Source organism: Salmo salar, chromosome ssa12, assembly GCF_905237065.1.
Source record: "Salmo salar chromosome ssa12, Ssal_v3.1, whole genome shotgun sequence".
Taxonomy (NCBI): domain Eukaryota; kingdom Metazoa; phylum Chordata; class Actinopteri; order Salmoniformes; family Salmonidae; genus Salmo; species Salmo salar.
This window is the reverse complement of record NC_059453.1, coordinates 13,694,265-13,720,635: the sequence shown is the minus strand read 5'-3', so window position 1 is coordinate 13,720,635 and position 26,371 is coordinate 13,694,265. Positions and strand designations below refer to the sequence as shown.

Sequence of the window (26,371 nt, the reverse complement as noted above, 5' to 3'; positions counted from 1 at the left end):
CTGTCCCAGACCTGCTGTTTTCAGCTCTCTAGAGACACCAGGAGCGGTAGAGATACTCTGAATGATCTGCTATGAAAAGCCAACTGACATTTACTCCTGAGGTGCTGACCTGTTGCACCCTCTACAACCACTGTGATTATTATTATTTGACCCTGCTGGTCATCTATGAACATTTGAACATCTTGGCTATGTTCTGTTATAATCTCCACCCAGCACAGCCAGAAGAGGACTGGCCACCCCTCATAGCCTGGTTCCTCTCTAGGTTTGAAACCTCGATAGTGAAACTATAAGACAGACAGTCACTCTGACATAATACAGGAAGGAAACGTGTTCTAAAACATATCAGAGATATGTAATAAAAACATTAGTTATCAGTCAGACTCTTTACTTCTCTTTATTAAGTGTTCATAAATGTTATCCCTGAACACATGATTAAATAAATAGATCACTGGACACCCAGAGAAATAATTAAGGGAATAGATTTAAGACCATTTTTATAGCAGTTTCCACATATAAGGTAACAAGTGTGAAAAAGGCCAAACAATCAATCAATCAATCTATCTATCTATCTATCTATCTATCTATCTATCTATCATTCAATCTATCTATCATTCAATCTATGTTTCTGTTGTTTGGTCTTGTTTGGCTGCGTTTACACAGGCAGCCCAATTCTGATCTTTACACAAGCAGACAAATTTGAATCTTTACACAGGCAGACAAATTCTGATATTTTGCCCAATTATTGACAAGAGATCAGATTGGTCAAAAGACCAATTAGTGGCAAAAGATCATAATTGTGTTGCCTGTGTAAAAACAGCCTTAATGAGGTATACAGTATGTGATTGTTATACAGCTACGGAGACAGGTGTTTTAGCTCCACACCTTCCATTCTTTAGGCAGATAGCCGTTATTCCACTGGCTACTCCCAGCACCAGTAAGAGTGGAGCTAGAGCCAGGGCCACTGTGGTATCAGCAGCAGTTGCTATGATCACCCCTACTACTACACACACTACTGTTACTGCTAGAGCGATGTGTAAATTCCTCTTTTTATCTACCTTCTCCCTTTTCTCTTCCTCCTTTTCTTTCTCTATCTCTACCTTTACCTCTTCTTTTAATTTTCTCTCCTCCTCCTCCTTCCTTCTTTTCTCCTCCTCCCTCCTCCTCTCCTCCGCCTCTCTGATCTTCCTCTGAGCCTTCTGGTACATCTCGTTGGTGTAGTGCTCTCCTCCGTTCAGCTCCACCATCTCTTTGATCTTCTCCAGCAGCTCTGGGACCTGAGTGGGGTCGTCTTTGGCGTCGTTGTTGAACGAGTGATACCCGCCGCCTAAAGTGATGGAGAGTCTCCTTAGCTCTTTACACATCTTCAGAGAATCTGTCACCTGTTTCCCCTTCAGCTGGTCTTTACAGGTGAACAGTAAGATGGTGTACATGGAGGCGTCCTCTCCAAAGTTCTCCTGGATCCACCTCACGGCGTTCCTCTCCTCCTCTGTGAACCTCACCCCCAGCCTGATCACCAGCAGGAAGGCGTGGGGGCCCGGGACGGACATGTTAACGCACTCCTCTATTTTCTCTTTCACTTCTTCGTCTGACCTGGCTGTGTCGAAGAGGCCTGGTGTGTCAACCACATGAACCATCGTCCCGTTGACCTCTCCACTCTGTCTCTCACACTGTCCAGTCACTGACGCAGGGGAAGAGTCGACTTTAAATACATTCTTCCCCAGGATGGTGTTTCCTGTTGCGCTCTTCCCTGCTCCAGTCTTCCCTAGCAACACAATCCTCAGGTCAGCGGTCAAACCAGACCCTGTAAAAACCACACAGATGAAGTCAATGTAGCTCCCAGTAACTATAGCAACAACAACTAAAACATTAAAAGTAACTCAACTATCACACTGTAAAATAGAAATAATGTATGTTGATTCATTTAATTCATTCAATGATTCATTCAATGATTATTTTAACCATAACCATCCTGCTCAAAGTTACTAATAGAGTTAGTATTATAAGTTACTAGTAGAGTTAGTATTATAAGTTACTAGTAGAGTTAGTATTATAAGTTACTAGTAGAGTTAGTACTATAAGTTACTAGTAGAGTTAGTATTATAAGTTACTAATAGAGTTAGTATTATAAGTTACTAGTAGAGTTAGTATTATACGTTACTAGTAGAGTTAGTATTATAAGTTACTAGTAGAGTTAGTATTATACGTTACTAGTAGAGTTACTATTATAAGTTACTAGTACAGTTAGTATTATAAGTTACTAGTAGAGTTAGTATTATAAGTTACTAGTAGAGTTAGTATTATAAGTTGCCCAGCTGTAATGTGTGGTGTGTTATGTTTTGACTCAACCATTAGAGACCATAACATCACAGTCCAAACAGAGTACATACCATCATGATTTGAGTCAACCATTAGACCAAAACATTACAGTGAAAACAGAGCACATACCATCATGTTTTGTTGAGCCACACCCATCAGACTCAGGCAACCGTTTCAGCTCCATCTCTCTGAGTGGTTGAACCAGCTCTTTCAGCTCCCCTGCCTGCGTTGAACCAGCTCTTTCAGCTCCCCTGCCTGCGTTGAACCAGCTCTTTCAGCTCCCCTGCCTGCGTTGAACCAGCTCTTTCAGCTCCCCTGCCTGCGTTGAACCAGCTCTTTCAGCTCCCCTGCCTGCGTTGAACCAGCTCTTTCAGCTCCCCTGCCTGCGTTGAACCAGCTCTTTCAGCTCCCCTGCCTGCGTTGAACCAGCGGTCTGAGTACTAAAGTTTTCTCACAAACAAAGAAAGGAATATCCTGTGCATCTGGCAGAATGGAGGGGAGGTTCCTGCTTCCCTGGATTGTCTACAGTTCTGACAAACATGGTCTGCATCCCAAATGGCACCCTATTCCCTATATAGTCTACTACTTTAGAGAAGGGCCCTGGTCAAAAGTAGTGCACTATATAGGAAACAGAGTGCCATTTGGGATGAACACGTGGACTGTTTCTCGAAACATCCCCTACCCCCTAGCCCCAACCCCCAGGGAGTAGATCTGAAAGGCTTGGGTAGGTATCAGCAATATGTTGGAAGTTCCACCTATCCTATCAGAAGGCAAGGTAGAGTCACTACCATGTTGCTTATACCTGTCCAACTCCTCCAGATCTACAGGAAGTATTTAGGCTGTAGTAAGGAGGCTAGGGGTTGGTAGTAGGGGGCAGGCAGGGGCCAGGCTAGGGGTTGGTTGTAAGGGGCCAGCCTGTAAGGACCTGGCTAGAGGTCAGGCTAGGGGTTGGTTGTAATGGGCCAGGCTCTAGGGGCCAGGCTAAGGGGCCATGCCAAGGCCAGGCTAGGGGCCAGGCTGTAGGGGGCAGGCAGTGGCCAGGCTAGGGGTTGGTTGAATCTGGACCAAATTTTCCTGCTTTGTGATTAACATAAATGAACTGAAAACCCATACTAACACATGGTCATATTAACACTATTGCACAGTACTACAGTACTTTTGTCCAGCTAATAGCCTAACCACCGATCAAGCAACATTATCGACCAAACTTTAAAATCCTTTTGCCGCAGTGTTATTTTGTTACAGCAATATTGGTCAAATTAAGATTTTACTCTGTACATGAAAAAAATGATGTTTCAAACTTCTCTGACTTTCTGGTGTAGGTGTTGCTGAACCTGTAAGGGAAGTAGCTATACATGTTATTCTACAACTCTCTCTATATATATCTCTCTCTATTCTCTCTCTCTCTCTCTCTCTCTCTCTTTCTCAGCCTCACACAACAACTGTAACGATTTCCCTTGCAATTACGTTTTAAAAATTGAAATATAATTACTGCACGTTGACTAGAAACATATTCAGAACTAAATTAGTGTGGTAAAACATGAGTATACATACTCACCCGACAGACACACCATGTCCCGTCCTCTAATAACGATTCTGTACACAATAATACACATCATAGAGATATAATGAACTATTAGCAATGTGCACTTCCTGTATGGCAGACAGCTGATTCCTACATTAACTTTTAGCAATGTGCACTTCCTGTACGGCAGACAGTTGATTCCTACATTAACTATTAGCAATGTGCACTTCCTGTACGGCAGACAGTTGATTCCTACATTAACTATTAGCAATGTGCACTTCCTGTACGGCAGACAGTTGATTCCTACATTAACTATTAGCAATGTGCACTTCCTGTACGGTAGACAGTTTATTCCTACATGAACTATTAGCAATGTGCACTTCCTGTACAGCAGACGGTTGATTCCTACATTAACTATTAGCAATGTGCACTTCCTGTACGGCAGACAGTTGATTCCTACATTAACTATTAGCAATGTGCACTTCCTGTACGGCAGACAGTTGATTCCTACATTAACTATTAGCAATGTGCACTTCCTGTACGGCAGACAGTTGATTCCTACATTAACTATTAGCAATGTGCACTTCCTGTACGGCCGACAGTTGATTCCTACATTAACTATTAGCAATGTGCACTTCCTGTACGGTAGACAGTTTATTCCTACATTAACTATTAGCAATGTGCACTTCCTGTACGGCAGACAGTTGATTCCTACATGAACTATTAGCAATGTGCACTTACTGTATGGCAGACGGTTGATGCCTGACAGCGCCATCAATTAACGAGATCTAACCTGGCGCAGCCAGCGCCATCAATTAATGCGATCTAACCTGGTGCAGCCAGCGCCATCAATTAACGCGATTTAACCTGATGCAGCCAGCGCCAACAATTAACGAGATCTAACCTGGCGCAGCCAGCTCCATCAATTAACGAGATCTAACCTGGTGCAGCCAGCTCCATCAATTAACGAGATCTAACCTGGTGCAGCCAGCTCCATCAATTAACGAGATCTAACCTGGTGCAGCCAGCTCCGATAAATTAACGAGATCTAACCTGATGCAGCCAGCACCATCAACTAATGAGCTCTAACCTGATGCAGCCAGTGACATCAATTAACGAGATCTAACCTGATGCAGCCAGCTCCATCAATTAACGAGATCTAACCTGATGCAGCCAGCACCATCAACTAATGAGATCTAACCTGATGCAGCCAGCTCCATCAATTAACGAGATCTAACCTGATGCAGCCAGCACCATCAACTAATGAGATCTAACCTGATGCAGCCAGCGCCATCAATTAACAAAGAGGTTTGTTGCCCAAATGAGCCACATTTACGTGTCCTTAAAAACAACCTATAACAAATCACAAAAACACTATTCCTTGTGTTACAATGTGCAGCATATGCAAATTTGTATAGACAATTTTGGGGTATTGATTTTTTAGGTCTATATATTGGATAAATATTTTGACAGGCTTGTTTAGATAAACATATGTTTCTACTTATAATTACCAACATTTGGGCAGTTATGTGTACTCATTGATGCCAAGGGAAGCCAGACATCCAAAAATATTTTACCAATAAAAGAACAACAATTATAAAATAATTCCTCTTTCGTTTACATAATTTTCCGTTAATTTGCAAGTGGCTGAATCTCAACGGAGAAATCATCTGAGCAAGGGAAACGCCCCTCTGTCTCAGTATGTGTAGCCCATGTGTCTGATGCCGTCTGGACCAAAATAGAATATATAACATGTTGCTGCCATAGCATTTGATTGATGCCAGCAAGCATTTAGCCTCTCTTGATAAAAACATTATAAAATAATTAGCTAATCAGCGTTGAGCTGAGCTGAACTGTGGGTTGTCCTGGTGCAGCAAAACAGCCCCATCCTAAGAAAAACGTAATCTTCAGAAAAACGTGTCTGTTTCTGGTCTGTTTGTGTTGATGTCCTAAGTCATGGATGGAGACTTAATTTTGACTTAATTCTCTGTACAGGTCAATGATTATGACAGCATTCTGATCTAACTATAAATGAATATGTTGTGCCACTGGCCTAAGAAGATTGAAGTTCTATCTTAGCCTAGATGTAGCCTAGTAGGCTTACTTTAACTAGCTAGCTAACTTAGCTGGTTCATTGTTGCCAATGTGTTGGAATTTAAGCTAGCAAGCATTTTAGCTAGGTAGCCTATGACAACAAAAAATGAACAGTGTACTGTATGACAGAGTCATAGACCGTTTAGCCAACATGAAAGAGAGGAGGATGGCATTGGTGTTCAACTAGTCTACAAGTAGGGTGAGTCAACATGTTTTGTTTTACTCGCGCACACAGACAGAAATCAGTACCATGGGAAGCCACATGATATTTAGCAACATTGATTGGACTAAATTGTTTTTGGTATCTTTAAGTGTGTTTTCTGTGTATTAAACTATGCAGATATAGCTTTCTTGATTTGATGATATTTAAATGTTTAAGTTAAAATGGTGCTGGAATAGCGGAGGCAGTGCTCCTGTTGTCTTTGTGCTGACTTGAGGTAACTTCGTGGTTCTAAATCAAATCAAAGTTTATTTGTCACGTGCGCCAAATACAACAGCTGTAGACCTTACAGTGAAATGCTTACTTACAGGCTCTAACCAATAGTGCAAAAAATGTATTAGGTGAACAATAGGTAGGTAAAGAAATAAAACAACAGTAAAAAGACAGGCTATATACAGTAGCAAGGCTATAAAAGTAGCGAGGCTACATACAGACACTGGTTAGTCAGGCTGATTGAGGTAGTATGGACATGTAGATATGGTTAAAGTGACTATGCATATGTGATGGGTGGTGGGTGGGACACAATGCAGATAGCCCGGTTAGTCAATGTGCGGTTGGTCGGCTCAATTGAGGTATTATTTTTTCAGTAGTGGTTTAGTAAACTGTAGAAAACATGAACTTGCTGGACCATGCTGTACACTGTAGAGGTCGACCGATTAATCGGAACGGCCGATTAATTAGGGCCGATTTCAAGTTTTCATAAAAATCGGTAATCGGCATTTTGGGACCGATTATGGCCGATTACATTGCACTCCACGAGGAGACTGCGTGGCAGGCTGACTACCTGTTATGCGAGTGCAGCAAGGAGCCGAGGTTAGGTGCTAGCTAGCATTAAACTTATCTTATAAAAAACAATCAATCTTAAGATAATCACTAGTTAACTACACATGGTTGATGATATTACTAGTTTATCTAGCTTGTCCTGCGTTGCATATAATCGATGCGGTGCCTGTTCATTTATCATTGAATCACAGCCTACTTCGCCAAACGGGTGATTTAACAAGCGCATTCGCGAAAAAAGCACTGTCGTTGCACCAATGTGTACCTAACCATAGACATCAACGCCTTTCTTAAAATCAATACACAACTATATATTTTTAAACCTGCATATTTAGTTAATATTGCCTGCTAACATGAATTTATTTTAACTAGGGAAATTGTGTCACTTCTCTTGCGTTCTGTGCATGCAGAGTCAGGGTATATGCAGCAGTTTGGTCGCCTGGCTCGTTGCGAACTGTGTGAAGACCATTTCTTCCTAACAAAGACCGTAATTAATTTGCCAGAATTGTACGTAATTATGACATAACATTGAAGGTTGTGCAATGTAACAGCAATATTTAGACTTAGGGATGCCACCCGTTAGATAAAATATGGAACGGTTCCATATTTCACTGAAAGGATAAACGTTTTGTTTTCAAAATGATAGTTTCAGGATTTGGCCATATTAATGACCTAAAGCTCGTATTTCTGTGTGTTATTAAGTTATAATTAAGTCTATGATTTGAAAGAGCAGTCTGACTGAGCGGTGGTAGGAAGCAGCATGCTCGTAAGCATTCATTCAAACAGCACTTTCCTGCATTTACCAGCAGCTCTTCGCTCTGCTTCAAGCATTGCGCTCTTTATGACTTCAAGCCTATCAACTCCCGAGATTAGGCTGGCAATACTAAAGTACCTATTAGAACATCAAATAGTCAAAGGTATATTAAATACAAATGGTATAGAGAGAAATAGTCCTATAATAACTACAAACTAAAACTTCTTACCTGGGAATATTGAAGACTCATGTTAAAAGGAACCACCAGCTTTCATATGTTCTGAGCAAGGAACTTAAACGTTAGCTTTTTTACATGGCACATATTGCACTTTTACTTTCTTCTCCAACACTTTGTTTTTGCATTATTTAAACCAAATTGAACATGTTTCATTATTTATTTGAGACTAAATTGATTTTATTGATGTATTATATTAAGTTAAAATAACTGTTCATTCAGTATTGTTGTAATTGTCATTATTACAATATATATATATATATATATATATATAAAAATCGGCCTATTAATTGGTATTGGCTTTTTTGGTCCTCCAATAATCGGTATCGGTGTTGAAAAATCATAATCGGTTGACCTCTAGTACACTGTAAGACTTTTCTGTAATATCAACAGTAAAACACTGTAGAATGCACAGTAAAATAACTTAAATGTGTTTTACAGCATTAATGCTGTAGATTGCACTGCATCATGGGTAAAATGCTGAAAAATACTGTTGTTAACTGTAAATGTAAGCCTCCTGTAAATATTACTCTAACTTACTGTATTTCTTTACAGTAGTACCCGAACACTGCTGTAGTTGGCGGTGACAAACGGTCTGTGGTATGTGTGTGAGAGAGAGAAAGAGAGCTGTATCTCATAGTTGAAACCAAGGCTGTTCTCAGGGCAGCTCTGCCGGTTTTGACTAGCAGAAGATACTTTTCATAGCAGGTTACGATAACTAGGTAAAGGTTAGGGAAAGCTAAAATACTAACAATGTCCCCGATGCGACTCGAATCTATCTACAACCAGGCCTGCCCTGAGAACAGACTTGATTTCCACTAATGCGATGCTCCTCGCCAAACGGTCTGTGAGGAAGACTCATGAGAAAATAAGCTTTCTGTTCTACTCTAGCTATTTTATTTTTGTGGAAAAGTCGCCTAAATATTTTTGAGCAGCTGATAAGTATGTAGTAATTCCATATACTATATTCTTCTATATACCTACTGCAGGTTTTCTTAACTAAGCTACTAACTAGCTAGCTAACGTTAGCTTGTTTGGATTGTGTTAGCTAACAGTAGCCAAGTTGACATGTTGGTCTTTTGCATTGATCTTTCTTGTTGCTCTTTCAGATTCCTCTGCATCACTCAGTGTGTTCTTCTTAAACCAGTGTAGGCATGGAAGGTCTTCAATATGCAATTAAACACCAATTCCACGAGTTGGAGACCGAGACGGTGAGATCTTTGTCAGTACATCTGAGGGAAAATGTTAGAGTGGAGAATATTAAAGACCTTGAATATGTTCAACCAGAGGACATAAAAGACCATTTGACGCCAATATAGTGCCGGGAATTGCTTCAGTCCTTCAACCAAAGAGGTGAGATCTTGACTGATGAATGTAACATTTGTATGTAATTGTTATGAAAAAAGGTGATATCTACAACGTAAATGGTTATTTGACTGTCCCCATAGGAGAACCCTTTGAAGATCCCTTTTTGATTCCAGGTAACGTTACATGTATAACCCTTTTGGTTCCAGGTAGAACTCATCTGCGTTCCATGTAGAACCCTTTCCACAGAGGGTTCTACGTGGTACCCAAAAGGGTTTTACCTGGAAACAAAAAGGGTTCTCCTATGGGGACAGCCAAAGAACCCTTTCGGAACCCTTTTTCTAAGAGCGTACACACACAAGGTTAAAAAGGTTCTGTAAATAGTTCATTTGTTTGCCCTCAAAATAAATGGTTTATGCTACAGTGGGGGAAAAAAGTATTTGATCCCCTGCTGATTTTGTACGTTTGCCCACTGACAAAGAAAGGATCAGTCTATAACTTTAATGGTAGGTTTATTTCAGCAGTGAGAGACAGAATAACAACAAAAATATCCAGAAAAACGCATGTCAGAAATGTTATAAATTGATTTGCATTTTAATGAGGGAAATAAGTACTTGACCCCCTCTCAATCAGAAAGATTTCTGGATCCCTGGTGTCTTTTATACAGGTAACGAGCTGAGATTAGGAGCACACTCTTAAAGGGAGTGCTCCTAACCGCAGCTTGTTACCTGTAAAAAAGACACCTGTCCACAGAAGCAATCAATCAATCAGATTCCAAACTCTCCACCATGGCCAAGACCAAAGAGCTCTCCAAGGATGTCAGGGACAAGATTGTAGACCTACACAAGGCTGGAATGGGCTACAAGACCATCGCCAAGCAGCTTGGTGAGAAGGTGACAACATTTGGTGCGATTATTCGCAAATGGAAGAAACACAAAAGAACTGTCAATATCCCTCGGCCTGGGGCTCCATGCAAGATCTCACCTCGTGGAGTTGCAATGATCATGAGAACGGTGAGGAATCAGCCCAGAACTACACAGGAGGACCTTGTCAATGATCTCAAGGCAGCTGGGACCATAGTCACCAAGAAAACAATTGGTAAAACACTATGCCGTGAAAGACTGAAATCCTGCAGCGCCCGCAAGGTCCCCCTGCTCAAGAATACATATACATGCCCATCTGAAGTTTGCCAATGAACATCTGAATGACTCAGAGGACAACTGGTGAAAGTGTTGGGGTCAGATGCGACCAAAATGGAGCTCTTTGACATCAACTCAACTCACCGTGTTTGGAGGAGGAGGAATGCTGCCTATGACCCCAAGGACACCATCCGCACCATCAAACATGGAGGTGGAAACATTATGCTTTGGGGGTGTTTTTCTGCTAAGGGGACAGGACAACTTCACCGCATCAAAGGGACGATGGACGGGGCCATGTAGTGTCAAATCTTCGGTGAGAACCTCCTTCCCTTAGCCAGGGCATTGAAAATGGGTCGTGGATGGGTATTTCAGCATGACAATGACCCAAAACACACGGCAAAGGCAACAAAGGAGTGGCTCAAGAAGAAGCACATTAAGGTCCTGGAGTGGCCTAGCCAGTCTCTAGACCTTAATCCCATAGAGAATCTGTGGAGGAAGCTGAAGGTTCGAGTTGCCAAACGTCAGCCTCGAAACCTTAATGACTTGGAGAAGATCTGCAAAGAGGAGTGGGACAAAATCCCTCCTGAGATGTGTGCAAACCTGGTGGCCAACTACAAGAAACGTCTGACCTCTGTGATTGCCAACAAGGGTTTTGCCACCAAGTACTAAGTCATGTTTTTCAGAGGGGTCAAATACTTATTTCCCTCATTAAAATGCAAATCATTTTATAAAATTTTTGACATGCGTTTTTCAGGATTTTTTTGTTGTTATTCTGTCTCTCACTGTTCAAATAAACCTACTATTAAAATTATAGACTGGTCATTTCTTTGTAAGTGGGCAAACGTACAAAATCAGCAGGGGATCAAATACTTTTCCCCCCACTGTATGAGGGAGCGCGGCAAATGTAATAAAAGGGACAGAAATGCCAAAAATACATAAAAGTACAAAATAATACAAATGTTTCTTTAAATTGTTTGTTTGTCTTCTTGTGCTGGTATGGAGTGCAGCACATAGCCTAACATTTTTTTCTTTGTAATTTTTTAAAGAAAATATTATCTGTAACAATGGATAGGACTCTTGTCCTCCTCCAAGCACCAGTGACCTCCAGGAACAGTGGCCTTTCCTTTTCACCAAGTTATGGTTCTGCGACCACTTCCATACCCCCCCTGGCATCGTGATTGACAGTCGCCTGACTCAAGCTCTTCTGAACAAGAGTAAGAGAATTGTCAACATTTTTAAAAGCCAAAAGACCATTCTGCCATTCTTTTGTTGATGACCCACTTCAAAGAGAAGGACGAATCTCTGTTCCTCTTGGCAGATGTAAGGAATAGTGTTTTTAGACTTAGATTAATGGTGTTTATACTGTACTATTACACATGATATGAATATTTTTTATGTGTATGTTTTGTGATTTTAGGTCACTGCAACTCCGGTTGATGTCGAGGCGCGAATTCCTTTGCCATTTCATATCCAACATTTTTATGCAAGTAAAGTCCAGGTCAGATAAAAAATGTTATGACAGGAATGGAAACAAACAAAATTCAAACAAAATTTGGGCAGGTAGTGTTCTCCTGGCATCCGCCAAACCCAGATTCATCTGTCGGACTACCAGATGGTGAAGCTTGATTCAACACTCCAGAGAACGTGTTTCCACTGCTCCAGAGTCCAATGGCGGCAAGCTTTACACCACTCCAGCCGACACTTTGTGTATGGTGATCTTAGGCTTGTGTACGGATGCTCGGCCATGGAAACTTATTTCATGAAGCTCCCGACGAACAGTTCCTGTGCTGATGTTTCTTCCAGAGGCTGTTTGGAACTCGGTAATGAGTGTTGCAACCCGAAGACAGACACGCGGCTGAGCTGTTGTTGCTCCTAGACGTTTCTACTTCACAATAACAGCACTTACAGTTGACCAGGGCAGCTCTAGCAGGGCCGAAATTTGAAGAACTGACTTGTTGGAAAAATGTCATCCTATGACAGTGCCATGTTGAAAGTCACTGAGCTCTTCAGTAAGGCCATTCTACTGCCCATATTTGCCTATAGAGATTGCACGGCTGTGTGCTCTATTTTATAAACCTGTCAGCAACGGGTGTGGCTGAAATAGCCGAAACCACTAATTTGAAGGGGTGTCCACATACTTTTGTAGATATAGTGTACATTTATTGAATATCTTATCAATTAAAATAGCCAATTTGGGTGCAATCAATTAGCTTAATTTCTCAGTGATCAAATTATATTTCCACAACAAAAAAAGTGCTTGAAAACTCATCTTAATTTCAGAACAATCTGAGATGGTGAAATCCTATTCCTCAGAACCACCCCAATAGGCGTCCATGCATTGATAACCTTCAAAAATGGCTGATACAGACCCTGCTGCTAACCACAATGGAGAGGAGAAAATGTATCCCCACCCCAATACGGCCGAACTGACCAATGCTGATATCTTGCATCGAGACAATATTTCTTCTCTTCTGATCCTTTTTCTCTCCTTCTGTTGCCTCTCTTTCTCTCTCTTATCCACTTCCTGTCTCTTCCTCTCCTCCTCCTCTTCGATCTTCATCTGGGCCTCCTGGTACATCTCATTGGTGTAGTGTTTTCCTCCATTCCTCGACACCATCTCCTCTATCTTCTTCAGCAGCTCTGAAACCCGAGTGTTGTCTTTTCTCTTGTCATTGTTTAGGGAGTGATATCTGCCCCCACAGATATTGATGAGTTTCTGTAGATCTTTGCTCTTAGCCAGAAACTCCTCCACTGATTTTCCCTTCAGTTGATCTCCATGTGTGAACAGCACTATGGTGTACATTGATGCTTCTTCTCCAAAGCTCTCCTGGATCCACTTCACAGTGTTCCTCTCCTCCTCTGTGAACCTCCCCAGTCTGATCACCAGCAGGAAGGCGTGGGGTCCTGGGACTGACATGTAGATGGCCTTTTCCATTTCACTTTTCATTTCCGTATCAGTCAGTTTCGTGTCAAAGAGTCCTGGTGTGTCAATCACATTGATCTTCTTTCCAGCCACCACTCCACTCTGCTTCATACAGTGTGAGGTAACAGACTCAGGGGAAGGAGTCTTCTTTAAACCCCTCCCTCCCCAGGATGGTGTTTCCTGTTGCACTCTTCCCTGATCCAGTCTTCCCTACTAAAACTATCCTCAGGTCAGAGAGCTGCCCTGAATCTGAAAATAGACAAGAAGTGCTTGAGTTGATAGTGTCTTGATAAAAGTCTTCTGAAAACTGTGTGTGTGCATTTATCAAGACACTATGTGTTCATGCACAGTATGTGTGTGTACCTTGGCATTGACCAGTGAAGTCTTGCTGACACAGTGTCAACAGGAACATAATCTTCAGAGTCCTTCCTCTTCCTCGTTCCATTTCTACTACTGCAGCCAATCAAAAACATGGAAACAGATGATGACCTCATTACAAAATACAAAGTCCACATTTCTTCAGTGACTCATCTGGGAGTGTTTGGCAGAGTTCCAATGTTTACAGATGAGAATAAACTACTTGACTTTCAAATGATAAAAACTATAAAACTACAAACTATAAAAAGAGTAATGTTATGTGGTATAACTGTTGTAAGACAAATTACATTCCCTAACAACGTAGCCTACATCAGGTGAACATAATGTACTCATATGTGTATCAAATGACATTCTTAACATGGCTATTATTCTACTGTTGCCTGGCTGCTACTGTCAAGACTAGATAGACCAGTTAGAGGTTGTGTTCCCATTAACATCAAATATCACATCTACTGGGTAGACAGACAGGAAAATTATAAACAATAATTAAGTGGAATCAGTATAACTGATACCAGTACTTAATGTGTAAATCGGGAGGTGTCAGAACACAAAGCATAGTGTTCCTCTGTCCCTCTGCTCAGACGTTGCTGACACCAGATCTTACAACGCCTGGACAGGTATTTTCCCTGTCAGCTAACCACATCATATGTTTTAGCAATCTATCAGTCAACCATTGGTTGATGCATGCAACGTCTAAGCAGTGTGACCTTAGTCAGTACTGACAAAAACCTGCAGGTGTGTCCCTGACAGCAACAACCTGCTAGAAGATGGCTGTTGACCCAAGATCAGCCTCCTTGAACACGATACAGTATACTGCACTATCTCTGCACTAACCAAGGTACAGTATACTGCACTATCTCTGCACTAACCAAGGTACAGTTTACTGCACTATCTCTGCACTAAACAAGGTACAGTATACTGCACTATATTTGCACTAAACAATATACAGTATACTGCACTATCTCTGCACTAACCAAGGTACAGTATACTGCACTATCTCTGCACTAAACAAGGTAAATGTTTCAGGTAAAAGTCTAACCATGCTTCTCCTTTCACTGTTCTACAATATTAAAACGTGTATAAATACAAACAAACTAATCATATGATTATTTACGCATAAATATTAACAGACCTGTTATCAATACAATGTCTACTTAATATTGTGCTACAGTTATTCAAATACTTTAAGTAGATTGTTGTACGACATTTAATTAGTAAGGTAGTTAAGTTGAATACTCACTTTTAGTGTGGTTGCACGGATCTGTTAATTGTTGTCCCCTGTTGTCACTGAGAGAGCTGAAGCAGTGGGCCTGCTGGTTTTGCAGAGTCAGGTGCCCCAGGTGGGTGGAGATTTACCTTAAGGACCAAAGGAATAGTCTAAAACTCATGCAATACTAAAGTGCTGCACCTCACCATTGTGCTGCAGCTTACATTCTGTTAAGTTTCATTTTCCCAGCACGTACTCAATTCTAGCCAATGAGAGAATGTTGCTAGGCAAACATTATTCTACTCAGGATAGACAAAATCTGAATTTTGATTGGGTATTGCTGTTCAACCTTGGCTGCTTGCCAGAATCATAAGATAGGCCACATCTTTGGATAAAATGAAACGTGTTGGACACATAGAAGTCTCCTTCTGGGAAAAAATAGGTTAAAAATTAAATATCAAATAAAACTGCATTTTGAAATGTAACTGTATACTGTAGTTTTAACTTTATAGTTGCCTAACCTGGTCCCAGATCTGTTTCTGCTCTTTCCAACTCCATAGAATACCACAGTATGCGTCACAATACCCATAAAACCTAGCTGTCCACCATTCATTTTTCACATAGAGGATTATAGAAACACTTAAAATGGTAACACTATACGGTCATAACCATGTCATAATATGTCTTAACAACTGACATAACTTGTCATAACCTGTCACAATATGGTCATAACACTGTCATGATACATATATTTAGACCTGTTGTGACATATCTTGAATTATTTTATGGCAGGTTATGACACCTACATAAGAGTCAAAACCCACAGAACCTACCACACAAAGCAAAACATTCCATTACAACATAGCCTATATCATTTTCTGAAATTGATCTTTGACCATTAAATTATCATTGTAATTGCGCACACATTGATGTCATACATGCACCTACCCCAATACTCTGTTGCTGATGACTGGGATGAATGCAGAATTTTGTCATGAGGCTGAGAGAAACAGTCATGTTTTTTCCCCTCATATTTAAATTAAACTTGTAGAAAATGCACTTTATGACACTATCAAGAAGCATTATGACCACCCTAATCATATAAGCCAGATAGGCCTATCATGCGCTTATGTCAGTCATCAATCAAAAATAGGGTGTCTTGTCCTGCTCCTGAAATCTGCTCCTGCATTCATCCCATGTTTTGCCTTGTGTGGTAGGTTCTGTGGGTTTTGACTCTTATGTAGGTGTCATAACCAGCCATAAAATAATGCAAGATATGTCACAAATGGGTCTAAATATATGTGTCATGACAGTGTTATGACCATATTATGACAGGTTATGACATGTTATGTCAGCTGTTATGACATAGTTATGACTGTGTAAAATATCTGTAAAATATATGCAAAATATGCATCTGTCATATGTGAATAACTAATTCCATGAAACGGCAATATTTTGATAAACTGTTCTGTAAAAGTCTCACCATTGAGTGTCTTACCACAATAAAACAAAACAATAACATTTTGCCTTGAAGCAATGTGTTGAAAAACAGATTCTCGTAATTTGCTGTGTGTGTGTCCTTCAGGACTTCCAACCTCTTATCTTCCACATCTTTATATGCCAGGGTCTTTCAGTCTTTTATTAAAGGCATTGAACCATGAAAATACCCCGTTAAAACAGCTGTAACAGGATCTACTACTGGTGCTGCTTCACCGTCAGAACTACTACTGGTGCTGCTACCACCGTCTGAACTACTACTGGTGCTGCTACCACCGTCTGAACTACTACTGGTGCTGCTACCACCGTCTGAACTACTACTGGTGCTGCTACCACCGTCTGAACTACTACTGGTGCTGCTACCACCGTCTGAACTACTACTGGTGCTGCTACCACCGTCAGAACTACTACTGGTGCTGCTACCACCGTCAGAACTACTACTGGTGCTGCTACCACCGTCAGAACTACTACTGGTGCTGCTACCACCGTCAGAACTACTACTGGTGCTGCTACCACCGTCTGAACTACTACTGGTGCTGCTACCACCGTCTGAACTACTACTGGTGCTGCTACCACCGTCTGAACTACTACTGGTGCTGCTACCACCGTCTGAACTACTACTGGTGCTGCTACCACCGTCAGAACTACTGCTGTTGCTGCTACCACCGTCTGAACTACTACTGGTGCTGCTACCACCGTCTGAACTACTACTGGTGCTGCTACCACCGTCAGAACTACTACTGGTGCTGCTACCACCGTCAGAACTACTACTGGTGCTGCTACCACCGTCAGAACTACTACTGGTGCTGCTACCACCGTCTGAACTACTACTGGTGCTGCTACCACCGTCTGAACTACTACTGGTGCTGCTACCACCGTCTGAACTACTACTGGTGCTGCTACCACCGTCTGAACTACTACTGGTGCTGCTACCACCGTCAGAACTACTACTGGTGCTGCTACCACCGTCAGAACAACTGCTGTTGCTGTCAATACGCCATCTTAAATCTGCTTCTTCTTGACTTTATATTTCAACTCATTCTGTCTCCTGTTCTTTCCTCCACCTCTCAGAACAAACAGACTTTAGTAAGAAAGAAAGAGGGTTTTGACATGACGTGTAGAACAAGATCAATTCATTTTATTATAGTCTTGGATGTTATGGTCATTCACTATATCAACAGATATGAGAACAAACCATAACAAGTCTAGTGACTATAAACCCGCACCTTGAGTGTCACAAATAGAACACTGTATATCATGTGTTTTACAGAAACTCTACATATGCTAAATATTGTGTCGATGTTGAATACGAGATTTAGGGAACTTACATTTCCCCATTGGGTTTGTGTTGTGGGAGATACCTGTGGGGTTTGTCCCAAATGGCACCCTGTTTACTTTATAGTGCACTAGGGCCCTGGTGAAAAGTATTGTAAAAGGAATAGGGTGCCATTTGTGATACATCCCACATGTGATGACGTGTTTCAGACAGTCCTTCCTATTTAGATACCTATCTCTCACCACAGGTGGATGAAATGTCTGCTTTGTTCTGAAGTCATCAACATGATGCACTGACTTCCCTCACAGTCCTTGTCATCGCGAGGTGTGTTTTGATGGAATGACGTCCTCATCACGAGGTGTGTCTCTAATGTAATTTCCAGTGAAAGGTGTGACAACGTAGCCTGTGTACCTGGATCCTATTTCTTTGTTTAACAGTCAGTTTAGCTTATGAAACATTTGTTTAGTAACCGGACGCCAATGTGATCTGTAGGACAAAACATGATCTGTGATAGTTCCTATATTTGCATAACCCTTGTGATAAGGATATATGTGAGGGTTTTTGAATCAGGATACATCCTCTTATCTTTTCGAGCTCATTAATGATAGAATGTTCATATGTGACCTGATTCAAGAAGCTAGGCACTACTTCACTGCTTGTTTGGCAGAAATGCCTTTAAAAAGAAACGTGCATGCCATCTGCAAATAAGAGCCTAGTCGGTTTAGCCACGGAAAAAGACAGGAACCCTCCCGCTAGCCATGATTGGCTGAGATAATGGATGGGCTGGATATGCCGAGAGATGAGTTCGGATTGGTCTGCCATGTAGCATGCTTCTGTCTATAACGTGAGCTGCTCAGTATGTGAAGATACTGAGCAGCTTTAAAAAATATATATAACGTTAGCAATGGACTGCTCTCAACAACATTGCTGCCTTGAATTTAGCAGGCGCTATAGACAAAGATCAGTGGGGAAAAGTTGTGATGGACTACTACTTTAGTCAGTGTGAACTGGAGTGACTTGACACAGGTTGTGATAAGAGTCACAGTGATAATAGTAATTGACTCAAAGCCACAAGAGTGTAAAACATTTCAAACGTTGCTTGTTAGGCGGAGGTATTTGCTGAAACGTTAGAATTGTTTAGTCGGCTTCCTCAATAGTTGGTCCAGATGATGCACCGCCTGCAGGAGCGGCACCGCCAGCACCGGTGAATCCACCAGCCATGACTTCGGGCGTACCACCAGCACCTGGGAATCCACCAGCCATGCCTTCGGGCATACCACCAGCACCGGGGACGACCAGCCATGCCTTCGGGCAGACCACCAGCACCGGAGACCACCAGCCATGCCTTCGGGCATACCACTAGCACCTGGGAATCCACCAGCCATGCCTTCGTGCATACCACCAGCACCCTGGTACAACTTGGTGATGATTCGGTTGCACACAATGTATAAATTGATGGTTCAGATTAGAGGATGCCATATTTTTCCATATTCTGTTCCAGTTAAAGGGTTGTTCAGATTCAATTAGATCTGTGGTGGACCATACTTTTTTAATGGTTAGCTCAGAATATGAGCTTTCCAATAGTTGTTTATATATTTTTTATTTATTCACTTTTATTTATTCAGGGTAGCCCAATTGAGACCAAGGTCTCATTCCCAATGGTGCCCTGAATACAAACATTTTCTCCCAAACAGGAAGAAAAACTAACACTGCAAATAGAACAGCAACAATATAAATAAGCACAAGGCACAACCTCAACGCCACAACCTCAACGCCCTTCCCTCAACACCACAACCTCAATGCCACAATTTCAACAAATAAACCACCGCAATCAATCGAAACAACTGAAATCCGCCTCCCAAGTTGCGCAGCGGTGTAAAGTATTTTACTGCAGTGCTAGAGGCATCACTACAGACCCGGGTTTGATCCCAGGCTGTATCACAACTGGCCGTGATCAGGAGTCCCATAGGGCGGCGCACAATTGGCCCAGCGTCATCCGGGTCAGGGGGTTTGGCTGTTGGGGCTTTACTTGGCTCATCATGCTCTAGCGACTCCTTGTGGCGGGCCGGGTGCCTACAAGCTGACCTTGGTCGTCAGTTGAAGTGCTTCCTCTGACACATTGGTGCTGCCAGCTCCCTGGTTAAGCGGGCAGGTGTTAAAACCTCTTACATCTAGACGTTCCGCTAGCGGAACACCTGCTCCAATATCCAATGATAGGCGTGGCGCGAATTACAAATTCCTCAAAAATACAAAAACTTCAATTTTTCAAACATATGACTATTTCACAGCATTTTAAAGACAAGTCTCTCCTTTATCTAACCACACTGTCCGATTTCAAAAAGGCTTTACAGCGAAAGCAAAACATTAGATTATATCAGCAGAGTACCAAGCCAGAAATAATCAGACACCCATTTTTCAAGCTAGCATATAATGTCACAAAAACCCAGAAGACAGCTAAATGCAGCACTAACCTTTGATGATCTTCATCAGATGACACACCTAAGACATTATGTTATACAATACATGCATGTTTTGTTCAATCAAGTTCATATTTATATCAAAAAACAGCTTTTTACATTAGCATGTGACGTTCAGAACTAGCATACCCCCCGCAAACTTCCGGGGAATTTACTAACAATTTACTAAATTACTCACGATAAACGTTCACAAAAAGCATAACAATTATTTTAAGAATTATAGATACAGAACTCCTCTATGCACTCGATATGTCCGATTTTAAAATAGCTTTTTGGTGAAAGCACATTTTGCAATATTCTAAGTACATAGCCCAGCCATCACGGGCTAGCTATTTAGACACCCGGCAAGTTTAGCCTTCACCAAAATCAGATTTACTATAACAAAAATGTTATTACCTTTGTTGTCTTCGTCAGAATGCACTCCCAGGACTGCTACATCAATAACAAATGTTGGTTTGGTCCCAAATAATCCATCGTTATATCCGAATAGCGGCGTTTTGTTCGTGCGTTCCAGAAACTATCCGAAATGGTAAATCAGGGTCGTGCGCATGGCGCAATTCGTGACAAAAAAATTCTAAATATTCCATTACCGTACTTCGAAGCATGTCAACCGCTGTTTAAAATCAATTTTTATGCAATTTATCTCGTAAAAAAGCGATAATATTCCGACCGGGAATCTCCTTTTCGGCAAACAGAGGAAAAATCACAAAGATGGGGGCGGCCAGGGCACGCGCCTAAGCCCACAGTCCCTTGATCGGCCACTTGAGAAAGGCGATAATGTGTTTCAGCCTGGGGCTGGGATGACGACATTCAGGTTTTTCCCGGGCTCTGAGCACCCATGGAAGACGTAGGAAGTGTCACGTTAGAGCAGAGATCCTTTGTAAAAGATAGAGATGGCAAAGAAGTTCAAGAAATGGTCAGACAGGCCACTTCCTGTAAAGGAATCTCTCAGGTTTTGACCTGCCATTTGAGTTCTGTTATACTCACAGACACCATTCAAACAGTTTTAGAAACTTTGGAGTGTTTTCTATCCAAAGCCAATACTTATTTGCATATTCTAGTTACTGGGCAGGAGTAGTAACCAGATTAAATCGGGTACGTTTTTTATCCAGCCGTGAAAATACTGCCCCCTAGCCATAACAGGTTAAGAAGCGCGGTTCGGTGCGTCATGTTTCGGAGGACGCATGACTCGATCTTCGCCTCCCGAGCCCGTTGGGGAGTTGCAGCGATGAGACAAGATCAAAGTTGGGGAGAAAAAGGGGGTAACAAAAAATATATAATAATATGCAATCCTCAATTAAATAATTCAACACCAGAGTCCTAACCTGCCCTGGAGGCACCAGGGAATCAAGATGCATAGAATTTTGTAGGTTATTCCAACAATGGGGGCAATAACACTAAAGGAGTATTTACCTAAATTGGTAGAGACCAGAGGGACCTCAAGAGTTAATTAATCTGGCGAGTGGCTTTGGTAGCTCATTATTTCATACGTTAGTAACAAAGTTAGGTACGTTGGAAGCTGCTGTAGTAGAGCTTTGTAATCAAAAAGGGAGTAATGAAGTGATCTACGGGACTTTAGTGTGGACCAACCAACCTTTTGAGACAGGATTTTTTATTTTTATTATATACAAATAAAAACATTTAGTTTTTAATTTAACCTTTATTTAACTAGGCAAGTCAGTTAAGAACATTAGTAAGGGGGCTCTTGCTGACACAAGAACAAATGCGTATTTACAATGACAGCCTACCAGGGAACAAGGGGTTAACTTCTGGTTCAGGGGCAGCTCAGGGATTCAATCCAGCAACCTTTCGGTTACTGACCCCCATACTCTAACCACTAGGCTACCTGCCGCCCCAAGATGCAGTGGTGAGTATTAAAACTGTCACCTGTGATAAAGTGAAGGGCGCTATGGTAGACTGCATCCAAAGGTTTAAGAGTAGTAGCTGCTGCAATCTGGTAAATGGTGTCACTATAGTCAAGAACTGTCAGGAAAGTTGATTGTACAATCTGCTTCCTGCTCATTAGTGAGAGGCAAGATCTAGTCCTAAAACAGAAGCCCACTTTGCATACAGATTAATATTACAAGTTAACAGACAAACCAATATTATTTGTATTAATATTAAAGAGAACAGGTTCCAGTACCAGGAAACTAGACTTCACACCATCAGAAATCCCACATTGAGTCCTGTCTGACAGAACATTCTCAAACCACTTTTCAAGAAGCCTGATCCAGGCCTATTTCAGTCAACTTTTGAATGAGTGTGATGGTCAACAGTGTCCAAGGCCTTGGAAAGGCAGCACAATTTTTTTCTGATCTAAGCAATTTAACACATCCAAAACTAGCGTAGCAGCTGAAACTGTGCTCTGTCCAGGTCTAAAACCGGATTGGTTCACATTAAGAATAGAGTGGGAAGTTAGAAAAGTTCTTAGCTGACAGTTGGATCATTTGCAAATTGGACGGTAGTTATCTAAGTCAGAAGGATCTCCTCCTTAATGTAGGGGGAGGACATGTCCTGCTTTACAGATCTTAGGAACAACACCAGAAACAACTGTAAAGTTATAATATATAGGTCAATGGTTCTGTGATAAGAGGTGCAGAGAGTAAGAAGGGATTATGTGAATCAGATATGCATTTTTGACTTTCTTACACTCTTTAGCATAGCACTTAGTACATCATAGACATCAAATGGTGAAATGAAGATTAAGTCTGTGAGTCTGTTAGTGCATCGTTCTCTACAAGGTCATGTGACTAGGGGACTCTCTAGTAGAATGATATGCATTTTCAGAGATTATCCTTTCAAATAATTGGCCAGTTTAAGGTAAATGGTTATTAAAAGTACCACACATTTTTATTTTGTCTGGTATGGGACCAGAGGATGTCAAAACCTGCTGGGACAACAAGGGAAAGGGGGATACTAGTCAGTTGTACAAATTAAATGTGTCTTCCGCATTTAACCCAATCAAAGAAGTGCAGAGGGCTGCCGTAATCAACAGCCACATCTTCAGCACCTGGGGAACAGTGGGTTAACTGCCTTGCTCAGAGGCAGAAGGACAGATTTCTACCTTGTTAGCTCAGGGATTTGATCCAGTAACTGTCCAGTTACTGGCCCTATGCTCTAACCACTTGGCAATCTGCCACCCCCAAGCGGGAGGAGTTGTTTAAAAAGTTGTACCACTTTCCAGAAGTTAGCATATTAATAGCATGTATATTATAGAGATCAGTCCTTTCAGGAGCCCAGATCATTTATTAATAAATCCCATCATTGGATGGTTCAGTAGCTGGGTTTCCCAAGGGACTCCATAGGCTAACAAAGCTAACCTGAGTGGTAATGTGTATGTATCTGGTAATGTGTATGTATCTGGTAATGTGTATGTATCTGGTAATGTGTATGTATCTGGTAATGTGTATGTATCTTCCAAATCTTGGAATGTTCTCAAACCATTACTGTCCATGATATCAGCATGGTTACGGATTCCACATTTGGACCATTGGGGAGATGCAAATGGCCGCCCTCCAGATAACAAGGCATTTGGGTGAAATAATAGCCAAAATCTGATCTGAGATTTTTGACCATTCTTTTTTCTTCATTTCCACCAAAAATTTAATCTAGATCAGACTATACTTACTGTACTATATTTATTGAATAGTATATGAATCCTATCAATTGAAATGTAAAATTGGGCGAAATAAATGTGCTTAATTTCTCAGAGATCAAATTATATTTATATTATATAACACTAAAATTAATCTTAATTTCAAAACAATCTGAGATGGTGGATGTGGAAATCTTAATCCTTCTGGTCTTCTGAGTTGGAACTACCTGATTTGAAATAGGTGTCCATGCATTCATAACCTTTAACAGCGGCGAATACAGCCCCTGCTGCAAACGACCATGGAGAGATGTACATGGCTCCCAATGCACCCGAACTGGCAAGTGCTGACCACTTGCAGTCATTCAATTTTTCTTATCTTTTTCTTATTTCTTCCTCTTCCTGTCTCCTCTCTCTCTCTCTCTCTTCTCTTCCTGTCTCTTCCTCTCCTTTTCCTCGTTGATCTTCCTCTGGACCTCCTGGTACATCTCATTGGTGTAGTGTTTTCCTCCATTCCTCGACACCATCTCCTCTATCTTCTTCAGCAGCTCTGGGACCTGAGTGTCTTTTCTCTTGTCATTGCTTAGGGAGTGATATCTGCCCCCACAGATATTGATGAGTTTCTGTAGATCTTTGCTCTTAGCCAGAAACTCCTCCACTGATTTTCCCTTCAGTTGATCTCCATGTGTGAACAGCACTATGGTGTACATTGAGGATTCTTCTCCAAAGCTCTCCTGGATCCACTTCACAGTGTTCTGCTCCTCCTCTGTGAACCTCCCCAGTCTGATCACCAGCAGGAAGGCGTGGGGTCCTGGGACTGACATTTCTATACACCTGACTATTTCACTTTTCATCTCTTCTGGAGACATTGTTGTGTCATAGAGCCCCGGGGTGTCAATTACATAAATCTTCCTCCCATCCACCACTCCACTCTGTTTCTCACTCTGAGCAGTCACAGACACTGGAGAATCCTTCGCTTTAAACACCTCTCTCCCCAGGATGGTGTTTCGTGTTGCACTCTTCCCTGCTCCAGTCTTCCCCTCTCGCTCTCATCCAACACTTCTCACTCTGCCCCTACTCGGATGGTATTGCGCCGTCCCAACCTTCGCTCTCTCTCTCCCGCTACTCTCTCCTCTTCCATCCTATCATCTCTTCCCTCTGCTCAAACCTTCTCCAACCTATCTCCTGATTCTGCCTCCTCAACCCTCCTCTCCTCCCTCTCTGCATCCTTTGATTTCCTCTGTCCCCTATCCTCCAGGCCGGCTCGGTCCTCCCCTCCTGCTCCGTGGCTCGACGACTCACTGCGAGCTCACAGAACAGGGCTCCGGGCAGCCGAGCGGAAATGGAGGAAAACTCGCCTCCCCTGCGGACCTGGCATCCTTTCACTCCCTCCTCTCTACATTTTCCTCTTCTGTCTCTGCTGCTAAAGCCACTTTCTACCACTCTAAACTCCAAGCATCTGCCTCTAACCCTAGAAAGCTCTTTGCTACCTTCTCCTCCCTCCTGAATCCTCCTCCCCCTCCCCCCCCCCTCCTCCCTCTCTGCGGATGACTTCGTCAACCATTTTGAAAAGAAGGTTGACGACATCCGATCCTCGTTTGCTAAGTCAAACGACACTGCTGGTCCTGCTCACACTGCCCTACCCTGTGCTTTGACCTCTTTCTCCCCTCTCTCTCCAGATGAAATCTCGCGTCTTGTGACGGCCGGCCGCCCAACAACCTGCCCACTTGACCCTATCCCCTCCTCTCTTCTCCAGACCATTTCCGGAGACCTACTCCCCTACCTCACCTCGCTCATCAACTCATCCTTGACCGCTGGCTACGTCCCTTCCGTCTTCAAGAGAGCGAGCGTTGCACCCCTTCTGAAAAAACCTACACTCGATCCCTCCGATGTCAACAACTACAGACCAGTATCCCTTCTTTCCTTTCTCTCCAAAACTCTTGAACGCGGCGTCCTTGGCCAGCTCTCTTGCTATCTCTCTCAGAATGACCTTCTTGATCCTAATCAGTCAGGTTTCAAGACTGGGCATTCAACTGAGACTGCTCTTCTCTGTGTCACGGAGGCTCTCCGCACTGCTAAAGCTAACTCTCTCTCCTCTGCTCTCATCCTTCTAGACCTATCTGCTGCCTTTGATACCGTGAACCATCAGATCCTCCTCTCCACCCTCTCCGAGCTGGGCATCTCCGGCGCCGCCCACGCTTGGATTGCGTCCTACCTGACAGGTCGCTCCTACCAGGTGGCGTGGCGAGAATCTGTCTCCGCACCACGTGCTCTCACCACTGGTGTCCCCCAGGGCTCTGTTCTTGGCCCACTCCTATTCTCGCTATACACCAAGTCACTTGGCTCTGTCATATCCTCACATGGTCTCTCATATCATTGCTATGCAGATGACACACAATTAATCTTCTCCTTTCCCCCTTCTGACAACCAGGTGGCGAATCGCATCTCTGCATGTCTGGCAGACATATCAGTGTGGATGACGGATCACCACCTCAAGCTGAACCTCGGCAAGACGGAGCTGCTCTTCCTCCCGGGGAAGGACTGCCCGTTCCATGATCTCGCCATCACGGTTGACAACTCCCTTGTGTCCTCCTCCCAGAGTGCTAAGAGCCTTGGCGTGACCCTGGACAACACCCTGTCGTTCTCCACCAAC

General features: G+C 42.4%; 2 protein-coding genes and 1 pseudogene across 2 annotated transcripts; all 3 read right to left on the bottom strand.

The window, feature by feature from the left end:
• Positions 1-371: 371 nt before the first annotated feature.
• LOC106592411 (GTPase IMAP family member 7) lies at positions 372-2,965 on the bottom strand. Its single transcript, XM_014183752.2, has 2 exons — positions 2,446-2,965; positions 372-1,801 (listed from the first exon to the last, which is right to left on the bottom strand). The coding sequence occupies exons 1-2, from the start codon at positions 2,498-2,500 to the stop codon at positions 846-848; spliced, it is 1,011 nt and encodes a 336-aa protein (XP_014039227.1). The 5' UTR covers positions 2,501-2,965; the 3' UTR covers positions 372-845.
• A 9,541-nt stretch (positions 2,966-12,506) lies between these two features.
• LOC106592430 (GTPase IMAP family member 9-like) lies at positions 12,507-15,152 on the bottom strand (annotated as a pseudogene).
• An 8,799-nt stretch (positions 15,153-23,951) lies between these two features.
• On the bottom strand, positions 23,952-24,788 carry LOC106592401 (GTPase IMAP family member 9-like). Its single transcript, XM_014183743.2, has one exon. The coding sequence runs from the start codon at positions 24,585-24,587 to the stop codon at positions 24,105-24,107; it is 483 nt and encodes a 160-aa protein (XP_014039218.2). The 5' UTR covers positions 24,588-24,788; the 3' UTR covers positions 23,952-24,104.
• Positions 24,789-26,371: the final 1,583 nt, after the last annotated feature.

Coding starts and splice junctions, on each gene's coding strand:
- LOC106592401 (XM_014183743.2), bottom strand. CDS start 24,587: ATGTCTCCAGAAGAGATGAAAAGTGAAATAGTCAGGTGTATAGAAATG.
- LOC106592411 (XM_014183752.2), bottom strand. CDS start 2,500: ATGGAGCTGAAACGGTTGCCTGAGTCTGATGGGTGTGGCTCAACAAAA. Junction 1,802..2,445: donor TGGCTCAACAAAACATGATG/GTATGTGCTCTG, acceptor TGGTTTTTACAG/GGTCTGGTTTGACCGCTGAC.